At 57.6% G+C, this 12,010-nt stretch overlaps 1 protein-coding gene across 3 annotated transcripts in view; it reads right to left on the reverse strand.

The window, feature by feature from the left end:
- ARAP1 (ArfGAP with RhoGAP domain, ankyrin repeat and PH domain 1) overlaps nucleotides 1–12,010 on the reverse strand; it is an 83,114-nt gene that overhangs the window by 28,423 nt on the left and 42,681 nt on the right. For all 3 annotated transcript variants that reach the window (XM_026658356.2, XM_026658357.2, XM_026658355.2), the window contains exons 12-18: nucleotides 9,035–9,169; nucleotides 8,238–8,373; nucleotides 5,877–5,979; nucleotides 4,577–4,772; nucleotides 3,800–3,839; nucleotides 3,013–3,176; nucleotides 1,533–1,745 (exon numbers count right to left, since the gene is read on the reverse strand). In XM_026658356.2, coding sequence (XP_026514141.1) covers nucleotides 1,533–1,745; nucleotides 3,013–3,176; nucleotides 3,800–3,839; nucleotides 4,577–4,772; nucleotides 5,877–5,979; nucleotides 8,238–8,373; nucleotides 9,035–9,169 — 987 coding nt within the window. The remainder of the gene's footprint in view (nucleotides 1–1,532; nucleotides 1,746–3,012; nucleotides 3,177–3,799; nucleotides 3,840–4,576; nucleotides 4,773–5,876; nucleotides 5,980–8,237; nucleotides 8,374–9,034; nucleotides 9,170–12,010) is intronic.

Consider the following 12,010-nt stretch of genomic DNA (forward strand, 5'->3'; position numbering starts at 1 on the left):
GGGTGGAGGACAGCCCGGACAGGCAGGGGCGTGGGTGGAGGACAGCCCGGACAGGCAGGGGTGTGGGAGGGGAGGGACACGGCTGAGCTCCCCGCTCAGATCTCAGCTGGTTGTCAGCCAGATTCACCCATCCCAGGTGCTGGTGCTGGTGGGCAGCTCCAGCTGTAAAGGGTGAACGGTCCGGCGTCCTTTCTGCTGTGCTGGACGAGCCGAAGCGTTGCCTCATCCCTCTGACCTGCCGCGAACCCATCAAGAGGAGAAACACCCCCCACCCCAGCGAGGCTGGAGATCCAGGACACACCTGCGTCTCAGTCCAGCCCTGCTCCCCTCATTTCCCCTCAGCCCTGCCCCACAGGAAGACTCGGATCTTCCCACCGCAGAGGGACCTGGTTCCTGTGCCGTGTTCCCCACTCAGTCAGGGCAGGCTCCAGATCTCTCTTCCTGTGATTCATGGCCCCATCTGCGCCTGGCCACTTCTAACCCCCGGAACCAGAGGCCTCAACCCACCCATAGTTCTCCCGACAAAACATCTGCAGCCCAGATGCTGTTTCCCAGCCTGATGGTGCCACGGAGGAGCCAGCAGGTGGCACTAGCCTGCTGCAGCTCAGCTGTGTGTCTACCCCACCTGCTCAGCGCGAGCTCTCTGGGCTAAATAAACCAGGAAAGGAGTTGTTCTCAGGCCCTCTCAGACTAGAGCCCACTGAGCAGGCTGTAGCATCCTGCTGTGCAGTGCTGGAGCGACACAGGCAGAGGGGCTGGCTGAGAAGTCTGCTACTGACCTGAGATAACTAAGCTCCACCCGTAGCCGAAATGCCTAATCCTGCAATAATCAATCATAATATGAACCCCGTAGGGAGCTGGCTGGTGTGGACGTGTCACGCTGCCCCCTACTGGCTGGCATCAGAACTGCTGAACTGTGTGTCGCAGGCCCGTAGGGCTTACAGCTCACGGAGAGTAGTGGAGCTCTAGGAGCAAGAGGCGGGGAGTTCTGTCCCCGTGACGCTCTAAGAGGACGGGCTGTGCAGCCAGAGGAGTGAGAGTTTGTGACAGTGATTTGTCCTTCTCTGGCGCCTACCTCTCAAAGTGTTTTACAAACAGCAGTTAAGTTTCATACACTCCAGCGTGGGAGAAGTAAATAGTATAACTCCCATTTCACAGATGGGGAAACTGAGGCACGGGGAGGGGCAGTCACTTGCCCAAGGTCACCCAGCAGGCACGTGGCAGAGCTGGGATTGGAACCAGCAACCCTGACTTCCAATCCCTTGATCTAACCCCATCCCGGATTAGTCTCCCCTCTTGGGATACATGTTCCTCTCTAAAGCAGGGCCTGTTAACAACCTGGACTCCCCATTATCCTCTCACTCCAGGGCACCCAGCTGCCACTGCTCTCCCTGCAATGCCGCCCCCTTGTGTCAGACTCATAGATTTATGGAGTGTAAGGCCAGAAGGGACCCCTGGATCACCTAGCCTCAGCTCCTGTCGTTACACCTGCATTCAAGGCTCTGCCAGGAGAGGACAGCAGCGCCCCCTACCTGCTGCCTTCAGCCAGTCCTGGCAGAACTCTTTGGTGAAGAGCCCATCCCCGAGGTCTCGGAAGAACCTCTTCAGCGTGTTGGAGACGTCGTCCACCTGGTGCTCCCCTTCCTTGAGCCGGACCCTGCGGGCGTCCTTCCGGAGCATCTCCAGCAGGCTGGTGGTCTTGGAGTTCTGCCCGCTCTTCCTGTAGATCCCCTCCGAGGTCAGCCCTGGAGCGGGAGAGGTCACTCGAGGTCAGCGATGCAAACAGCCTCATGTGAAGAACAAAGAGCTCTCCCACAGGGAGTCACAGGCCCCCCACCCTCCCACTGCCCTGACACAAGAAGCCAAGCGGAGCTCTGCAAGGAATAGAAGACCAATGCCTCTCTCTCAGCATGTGCCCGGTGACCACCGCCAATTTCTGTAGGAGTCGTAGGGCTGGATCCAGTCTAGTCCCTGGGAGACTTTCCCCTGGACGCTAGGGTGTCTGGATCCGGCCCTTAGCGAAGGAAACAAACCCGTGTAATCATCAGTCCTTTAAGCCTCAGACCCACCCTTGGGCTGGGCCCACATCAATCCTGCATCAAAACACTGAGACGCGGCGCTGCTGATCTCGACAGGTCTAGAAAGAGCCCAGGTAGGGGCCCGCGCATGGGCTAGAAGGGAGTTAAAGGCGTCGGTCCATCTGGAGGAAGGGAATTTGTCGCAGAGGAAGGCACGCGGTGGGAGATGGGGCAGCCAGCTAAGGAAGGAGTGTTCAGACCTAGCCACTACGGAGGAGCTCTCTGACTGCAAGAGCTGGTGGTCAAAGGAACAGACTCTGCACATGGCCAAGACCAGCTGCTGAGCCATATATTCATAAACACAACACTGAATGCCCTGAAGCCACCACTGCAACCAGCCACAGAAGTAAACTTCCTACCAGGCCGGGTGGAGGTAACGTGCTAATGCAAAGGATGCATCCTGCAGTAGGTCAAGGAGAGAAGACAGGTGGTAATATACCTGCCTGCACTTCCCTTGTCCTCCTGGAGCTGGGTGTGCCATAGTCTGCACCTCTGAATTGTCACTACGGTGCCATTATAGACTCAGACTCATAGACATTAAGGCCAGAAGGGACCATCATGATCATCTAGTCTGACCTCCTGCACATCGCAGGCCACAGAACCTCGCTCACCCACTCCTGTAATAGACCCCATAACCTCTGGCTGAGTCACTGACATCCTCAAATCATGGTTTAAAAACTTTGAGTTACAGAGAATCCACCATTTATACTAGTTTAAACCTGCAAGTGACCCCTGCCCCATGCTGCAGAGGAAGGCGAAAACCTCAGCCTTCGCCAGCATGGGTTAGGGAGGGGATGGGTAACGGTGCTGGCCAATGGCCCATCCAGCACCAAACCATCTCTCGGGCCAGGGGCTTGCCTCTGGAAGCAGAGGTGCCCCCAGCACGCAGGCGAGGGCGAGAGGGCCTGCTGCATGCCCACAGACAGGGACGTACCGCACTGCGTGATGTAATCGATGCATCTGTCTACAATGACGGGAATGTCCGACTCCGTGAGCTGCTGCTCGGACAACGTGTCGCCGGAGCTCCCCGCAGCCTTCTGGATGGCAGCCACCCAGCCCAAGAAATCCAGCTTCCTCTCCCCTTGGATGTACAGCGTTCTGGGGAGACAAGCAAGGCCCCACAGCCCCTTAGCTGGGAAACAACAACCGGGACTGCTATGCATGCCGAGAGTAAGCTTTGCTGGAGAGTCCGTCAGGCTGCAGCACCCCTCGCCTCAGAGGTTCCTGCCCTCTAACGTGAATTCCACGTGGGTGGAAGGTACTGGGTGAACAGCCCTGGGCAGCCACGTCTTCACGCAACCCCCCACAGCCCTGCCCACCGCGACGTGTCTCAGCCTGGCCCTGCCCATCTCCCTGGAGAGACAGCAACCTCTGCGCCCTCTGCTGGCAGCGTGAAGCAGGGGCAGGTCTTCAATGTCAGACGTGGTGAACGCCTGCCCCCCCCCCGAAACGGACTGAGGCCAACCAGATTGTTTCACACGAGCCACTGAGCATATAGCGGGGGGCAGCTGCTTCCTGCCTCTGCTAAGATTTGCCCAAGGGACCTAGGGAAGTCCCCATCTCATCACCCACCCACCTCCGGTGCCGCTGGTTATTTTTAGACCCTTTCGGCTTTCTCTGAGAACCCCGCCACTTTTAAGAACCTGCAGGATCTAACGAACCCGAAGGATCTCTCCCTCGGCTCTGCCCTGCACTACACGAAGCGCAAACAGGCTTTTTACCTTCTTCTCTCCACCAGAACCAGACTGTCCCCTTGGACGGCTGTGAAATGAAAAGCAGAGATGCCGTGAGATTGCACCAGCGCGGGAAGCTCGCCTTCCCCATCCTGCGGCTAGACGGAGGTAGGGGCTCGGTTCTGCTGGGGAAAGCGCCAGCTGCCAACAGAGGAGCTGACATCAGGAGGCCCAGCAGCGGTGCTGCAGGGAGCTGAGAGAGGTGGCACTAACAGACTTCTCTCCGGGTGGTACATTGGACAGCGGTGCGGCAGGTGGCACTAGCCTCCTGGAGTTGGCACTGAACCAAGCCTCAAGTTTGGGTTGGGGGACATTGTGCCATGGGAGATATGCACCTGAAAGATTTTGGGGCACCTTTTGCAGAAGGGGTATTAACCCCTCCGTCCTGGGCAACCACCTTGCTGCCTTTAGAGTCTATCAGAGGAGTGCTCTCCCTCACTGCTCTGCTTAGGAGTGTAATTGTGGAGCGTTACTAGCGGAGAACAATGGGCAGGTTCCTCCCCAGAGCAGGCTGCATTTCAGCACTGGGGGAGCGATCCCGGCCCATAACGTGCTCCGAGATCCTCCAGGATCACAGGTGCTGTGTAAATGGACTGTTCTGTACAAACGCCAGTGGCCTGTCGGACTCACGGTACTGGGTTTTAACGTGGCGAGGGGAAAGGACGGGGCAAGCCGTGGGGTGGGAGGGGATGACACCGACCAGAAGCAAGGCAAGGGGCCCAGGAGGAGGGACAGCATGGAAGCAGGAAGGGGTGTGGTGCATACAGAGCTCCTGCAGCTTCTTCAGGTGCACAGCCTCCTCCTTGTCACTGTCCTCGAGGAAGGCGTAGAGGACGGACTGGGTGAGGGCGAACCAGCCCTCCTTGGCCCGCTGCAAGTTCAGGCCGCCCTTGTACTGCAGCCGTCCGATCCGCTCGAAGTCGTGACTCAGCAGCTCGTCCGCTCGGGGGTGGATGAAGGACTGAGGCGTGAGCAGCAGCAAGGCAGGAAGAAGAGAGGAGAGAAGCCATCGTCATTACAGCTACCCAGCCATGAACGGCACGAGGAGCCGGACGCAGAGCCCACCGGGGAGCTGCACCTCCTGGGGGGGTGCACGACAGTGGGAGGGGAAAGCTGGCGTTAGCCGCCTTTGTGCCACCTGGATTCTGGGCCGGCCGAGAGCTGGAGCAGCACCCGGCATAAATTAGAGCCGCCTCAGGGGCTGCTCTAACTGAGAGCAACTTCCCCAGGGCGGCCTGGGGGCTGTGGCCCCAGAATCTCCGGAGCAGCGTGTGCTGTGGAGAGGCTTCCCCGGCACACCCCTAAACTGCAGCCCTACGTGCTGGGGAATTCTCCTCGCTGGGCCCCTCAGCTCCCCGTGTCCCAGTGAGAGGGAGCGAATCTCTCCTGTAGTGGAGGCGTTACTCGCCGTCCTTGCTCACAGCCCCTGAATCTGGTTCCCCAGGCCTCCAGGGGACTAAGCTCGAGATGTGCTTCCAAATTTGGCCCTAGTCAACAAGCCCCACACTGGGCCCTCGAGTGATTTGAAAGGACAGGACCATGCAGCGAGGACAACGTCCCAGTCCCGAGACTCGCTCCTCAGGCCCAGTTAGCTGCCGGAGCGCCCAGTGCAGGACCTTCACTTGGGAACTGTCCTGGAGACAGAGGTGAAAGTAAGCCCGTCCGGTCCGGTCCGGCGTACCGGCAAGAGCTGGTACACAGCCGACTGTACCAGCAGGGGGCAGCTTCCCCAGGTGGGCAATTTAAAAGGGCCCTGGGCTCCCGGCAGCAGCTGGAGCCCTGGGCCCTTTAAATCGCTGCCAGAGCCCCGGGGTAGCGGCAGCGATTTAAAGAGCCTGGGGATTTAAAGGCCTGTCCCTTCCGCCTGACGCCACCCCCCTGAGGCCACGCCCCTTCTGCCCGAGGGACACCCCCCCACCTGCTCAGGACCCCGGCCCTGCGTACCGGTAAGTCCCTTAAGTTACTTTCACCCCTGCCTGGAGACCATGCTCCATTCAAATCCAGACCGGGATTCAACCCCTAGCAAATTCCCTCCACCACTTCTCAGCGCCGGGGTGCCCCTTACCTTGGCGATGGACTTGACCCACTTCCGAATGGCCTCCGGGTTCTCCAGCCCAAAGAGGTACAGTCTCTCCGATTCGATGTAGACCTCAAATGTGCTCTCAAACCTGCGCGAGGGAGAGAGCGAGAAGAAAGGAGGGAAGGAGACACGTACACTGAGGATTTCATTTGACCTCGAGCCCTTTCTGGTCCCATCTCCACCTTTACTCCAAACTAGCCCGCACTAGTCCCCTGAAGGGGGCCCAGATCCAGTTTCCTTCCTCACAACAAGGGCTTCACTGCAAAAGCAGCTCTGATTGTCCCAGGCAGCTGCTGGGAAGGTACAGAAGGAGGCTGGTATAGAAATATCCAAACCACAGCTAATGTGATTCTGGGCCAGGGGTGCATCAACAGAAGTGTGTACAAGACATAGGAGGTAAGTGTCCCTCTCTACCAGCTGGAGAACTGTGTCCAGTTCTGGGTGCCCGGCTTTAGGAAGGATGGGGACAAACCGGAAAGAGTTCAGAGGAGAGCAACAGAAATGATCAAAGGTAGAAAACCTGGCCTGTGAGGAAACGTTGAAAAAATCTGGGCATGTTTAGTCTTGAGAAAAGAAGACTGAGGGGGGACCTGAGAACAGTCTTCAGATACATTAAGGGCTGTTCTAAAGGACAGTGATCCATTGTTCTCCATGTCCACCGAAGGTAGGAGAAGAAGCAATGGGCTTAATCTGCAGCATGAGAGGTTTAGGATACATGTTAGGAAAAACTTTCTAACTCTCCGGGGAGTTAAGCTCTGGAACAGGCTTCCAAGGGAGGTTGTGGAATCCCGTCACTGGAGGTTTGTAAGACAAACCCTTGTCAGGGCTGCTCTAGGTTTACTTGGCCCTGCCTCAGCGCAGGGGGCTGCACTTGACGATCTCTCGAGGTCCCTTCCAGCCGACAGGTCGATGATTCTATGGAGCCGCCTCACCGGCTCCGGGGCCGCTGTGAGTGACTCCATTCCACGGAGCGACCACAAGGGACCTCGCCAGGCTACGGGACTCAGCTCAAGAACCCCTGACTTCAGGGATGCTGCTCCTGATTTACACCAGTGTGAGGAGAGAATCAGGCAACTGCCGTGTAAGGGTATGTCTACACTACAGGATTAATCCGAATTTAGATAATTCGAATTTGGGAAACAGGTTGTATAAATTCGATTGTGCGCGGCCACACTAAGGCCTGGTCTACAATAACACCCCAATTCGATCTAAGGTACGCAACTTCAGCTACGTGAATAACGTAGCTGAAGTCGACATACCTTAGTTCGAATTTACCGCGGTTCAGACGCGGTCCACACACGGCAGGCAGGCTCCCCCGTCGACTCCGCGGTACTCCTCTCGCTGACGTGGAGTACCGCAGTCGACGGCGAGCACTTCCTGGTTCGAATTATCGCGTCCACACCAGACGCGATAAATCGAACCCGGAAGTTCGATTGCCAGCCGTCGAACTACCGCGGTAGTGTAGACAAGCCCTAAGCACCTTAATTCGGTTTTTAACCACATTAATTCGGTGGTGTGCGGCCACACTACCCCATTAATTTAAACACAGTAATTCGGTGGTGTGCGGCCACACTAACCCTAATTCGAATTAACAAAATCGATTTAGGCTCTACTCCGTTCGTCGAGGTGGAGTACAGAAATCGATTTAAAGGGCCCTTTAATACGAATTAACTGGCTCTGTAGTGTGGACGGGTGAAGGGTTAATTCGGATTAATGCTGCTAAATCCGAATTAATCCCGTAGTGTAGACCAGGCCTAAGCCACGCCCGGGGATGGGCTTGCACGCTGCCAGCTGCCAGCCTGGAAGACGCTCTCACTGCTACGGGTACGAACAGCTATCAGAAGGCTCTGCTTTCGCCTGGGAGGCAGCATTGCTACTTCCACATGCAGGGACAGGTGGTTCGATTCCCTGGAGGGGACAAATTCCTCGGGGACTGGAAAGACCCTTCTGAGACCCAAGGCAAGGTAAATTTAATGCTGCTGCGAGGAATTCCTGTTGTGATGCAGCCAACTCACACAGCAAATGATCCCAGCAAAGGTAGATAGGTCTGAGTCCCGTTCTACTAATGGGGAAACTCAGACAAAGGTTTAAGTAACGTGTCCAAAGCACGTCACCGGCAGAGCCATGATCAGACACTGGGAGTTCCAAACTCACTTGTTACGCACACAGGTCTAGAAATGGCTGTACGGCGCCTATGGGCCCTCCCCACGTCATTAGCACTCACTGGCCTTGGCACTGTTGCTGCTCCAGCCTTCACCAGAGAGGGGTCATTATGTTCCCATTCCCTGTAGAGTGCTTCTGCGGGCGGGGGCCCACTGGAGCCAAGCGGGGTGGGCAGACCCTTACCCGTGGGTGTCAGGCGGGTTGTTCACCAGGCACACGATCTCCTCCATCTTGATCTCGCCGTTAGGCACGGCATTGCGGTCGTTCTCATAGTAGCTGAAGATGCTGTCATTGAGGGTGCACCAGCGGCGGCTGAATTCTACGGGGGACAGGAGTTAAAGGGGGCGCAGCGTTTACTGTGCCTCATGGACCCCAGACAAAACCTGCTCAGTTTCCAAGCAAAAAAAATGGTTTGTCCAATGGCCAGGCCTGCAAGTTTCCCCGGGGATCCGAAAGCCAGGCTGGGCTCTTCCCTTCCCACACCTCCGCACTGCCAGCAAAGGGTCTGTCAGCCAAATTCTGCCCTCTGGGCCTCCCCTGGTCCTGGCGCTGGGTTTGCACATCGGAGCTCACAAACAACTCTGTTAATGACGTGCAGGCAGGACTCCAGCTCCCACAGCTGGGCTGGCGCCGCAGGGTTAACCGAAGTCAAGAGCTGCCACGGCTTATGCTAGGCATCTACAGAGACATCTGACCCCCTACACAGCCCGGGTCGCACCCCATCGCCAAAGCCACCCGGGTGTGTCTGTCTCTTTGTCTTGGGGTTTTCTATTCTCTTACCGAACAAAGACCCAGCCCTGTGCTGCAGAGACACTTACCTTGACCTAGACTTAAACGAGCCACAGAGCCAGCTGCTGTAGCCCGGCAGACGGACTGTGCCACCTCAGACAGCAGCGGGTCCTGTGCTGCACCACGCCGCACGATGCTGCCCCAACCCTGCCCGCCTCCTCTCCCCGGCAGGTAACCACGGAAGCCCCTACCTTCCCGGGATTTCCGTTCATGCACCAGCTTGGCCATGGAGGGCGTCTTGAAGAGGAAGCCGTTGTGAGTGACGGACGGCAGGATCACCGAGTAGTGCTTCTCCTCGCTGCTCCCCGCTTCCACCCGCGGGATCTCTGCAGTCACAAACGGCATTAAAGCCCCATTGGGTGCGGGCCGTGCCCAGCGGACGAGGGATTTGAACTCTCGCTGGCTGGGAGCCAAGAGTCACTCTGGCATTGGCAGCCCAGGGCAAACAGCAACCCTGAGGCGGTCAGGGCAACCGACCAGCTTCCTATGATAACAGCCGTTTGGCCACAGGCTAGAAGCTGCTTTTCTATAGTACCCCCTGGGCAGCCCCAGAGACCCCTCTTAGAGCAGGCCTGGTGCTAGCTGTCATGGTGCCTGGCGCTGCCTGCAGGATTCGATCTGGCCCGGAGGGACCCGCGCTAAGGATGAGAGAGGGGTTCGGTCTCCGGGGCTCAGTTAACCCTTGGCCTCTCTGCTGAGACCACAAACAGCTGTTACGGGCACCCTCGGAGCTGGGTTGAAACCCAACAGCCAGCAGCTTGTCAGCTTTCAGACCCTACAGCCCTAGGGGCGGGGGGGGACGGGACACACAGAGCTCAGACACCGTATCCCACCCCCAGCCCTCTGGGCGGCCCGGCCTGCCTGAGTGAGACGTGTTAACCCCTCACCTGCCAACGAACAGACCTCAGTCACACCCACAGCATCCTCTGCCTAGGCTGCCCCAAGCCCCCTCTTACGTCCCAATAAGCCAGCACCCCAGAAAGAAGCAGAGGGGCTGAGCAGCAATGGGTTATACCAGCAGGGCAGCCGGAGGGGAGCTCTGGGCTACAGCCCTAGCTTTGCGATGTCGAACTAGCTATAGGGGAGATGGCCCCGGGCGCTGACAGGAAGCGCAGACGCGACGTGCTGTGCAGGGTAAAGGGGGTAGGAGACCAGGTGCTCTGTGGGGAGCAGCATCTGCACGTTATGCCGAGTTTTCCATTGCCCTGCGTGCTGCAGCTGGTGCTCTTAGCAACGGCCGACACTGGCCTCTCCTGGGAGCTCTGGGCTTTGTGCCACCTCCCGAGGTGTACACGGGGCCCTTCCTGCGCCCCTCGGCCCGAGCTGAGCTGCCCTCCAGCGGAGCGTCGCCCTGCCGCCTAGCCCAGCTGCTCTTTAAATCCTGCTAGATTGAATGTAGGGAACGGTTCATGTCCGGGTACAAGGGGGCAGTAAATTAACAGCCCCAGGCAGCACCACTGCAGTGGTACATCTCCTACTCTGCTGCTTGGGCCCGGAGAAGAGATCCTGGCATAGAGGTCCCCTCCTTGGGCGCGTGAGCCCTGGAGGCCGGCCTGGTGGTCTGCTTGGGGGGCTGGGATGGTGCCAGTGTGGCAGGGCACATTCAGGGCAATCGCAGGGGCAGACGGCTGTGCGAGGATTGCTGCAGGGCATCGGAAATGGCTCACCACCAGGCTGTCATAGAGCCCCATAACAATAGCCCTGGGACTGGCCAGGGAGACGCTGTTGTTACAGTCCCTTGTCGTCGCTCTGTTAAACGGTGGAGCCGGCGCAATCAGCCGGAGCTCGTCTCGCCGAGCGGACAGCTCTGTTGTGCTGCTTCGTGACCAGCAAGTCAGAGGAAGGGATTCCTGAGCTATGCAAACCGGACACAGAGAGGGCCTGGTTTATCTAACATAAACCAACAGCCAGGCCGGTGGGGAGACAAAAGCCACATCCTCACACCCTGGGACTCCAGGCTGGGGGCACGGCACTAGTGCTGAATTCACTGCTAACCTTCCAGGGGAGGGGCAAAAAAGACTCTCCTAGGATGGTCTTGGGGTTCAGGGGAGCTGGGCTCTATTCCCGGCTCCGTCACAGACACCTTGCGTTAGTCACGTCACCACTCTGTGCCTCAATTTCCCCATCTGTAAAACAGAGACGATATTCTTTCCTTTCCTCACAGAGACACCATTCAAGCTGAAATCACCCACGCCAGTGGAGCGCGCTGAGCTCCTCACAGGGAAGGTGCTCAAGAATCAGGGCAGAAGGTCATTCTCTCTAACAAGTATTTCTTCAGCGCCGACGGAGTGCTCGGGGCTTTACGAACCACAGCGGAAGATGAGGTCCTGGCCCGCAGGTGGCCAAGGGACGGGCCTGCTTTAAAAGCTGATCTCGGTTCTATTCCCAGCGCTGCCATGGACGCTTCACGGCTCTGGGGCTCAGTTTCCCCCTCGGTGGCAATACTCAGGCCCCTGGGTGCAGTGCTCAGAGATCTGGGGTGGAAAGGTGCAAACCCTGGGGTTACTGCTGTTCCACAGGGAGCAGGGGGCTGGATAGGGTGGTGTAGAAGCAAGGTCCCTGCCCAGGATTGTTTACAGCAGAGATGCTTATCTGAATCCTTTGACTCTGCCAGCTGGCAATCCGGGCACAACAGCTTTCTCGAGAGCTCTCTGCTTCTCTCGCTTTCTGGTCTGGCTGAAAATACCCAGAGAACGGCCCCTCCTGTGGTATTTCAGCCCTTATGTTTCTGGCCTCACTGGGACCCCAGCAGTACAAATGATCGACGGGGGAGACATGAGCGTTCGGGCTCTTGCTCTGTGCGAGTTTTGAGCCTGGGCTGCACATTCTCCAGCCTGATTTGCCCATCCCTCATAGACAGGGCCTTTGTGTCCTTGCCAGAAATGTACCTCAGCGCACTGGAGTGCAGGCAAACAGCAGGAAGCAAGCCCGGGATGGCCCCAGGAGAGGGACTATTTGACCTAAGAGCTCTCAGATGTCTCTGATTCATCGTGCACAAGCTGGAGAGGCCTCCCACCGGCTGGATTTACTTTTGTGCTGACATTTCTAAACTTGCTGGGCCAGATTTCTCCCCCTCTCCACCCCCCACCCCCCTAAATCCAACAACTTCAAGAGGTTTATAAAAAGAACAGGAGTACTTGTGGCACCTTAGAGACTAACAAATTTAT

Source organism: Terrapene carolina, unplaced genomic scaffold (genome assembly GCF_002925995.2).
Source record: "Terrapene carolina triunguis isolate 2854851 unplaced genomic scaffold, T_m_triunguis-2.0 Scaffold430, whole genome shotgun sequence".
Classification (NCBI taxonomy): Eukaryota; Metazoa; Chordata; order Testudines; family Emydidae; genus Terrapene; species Terrapene triunguis.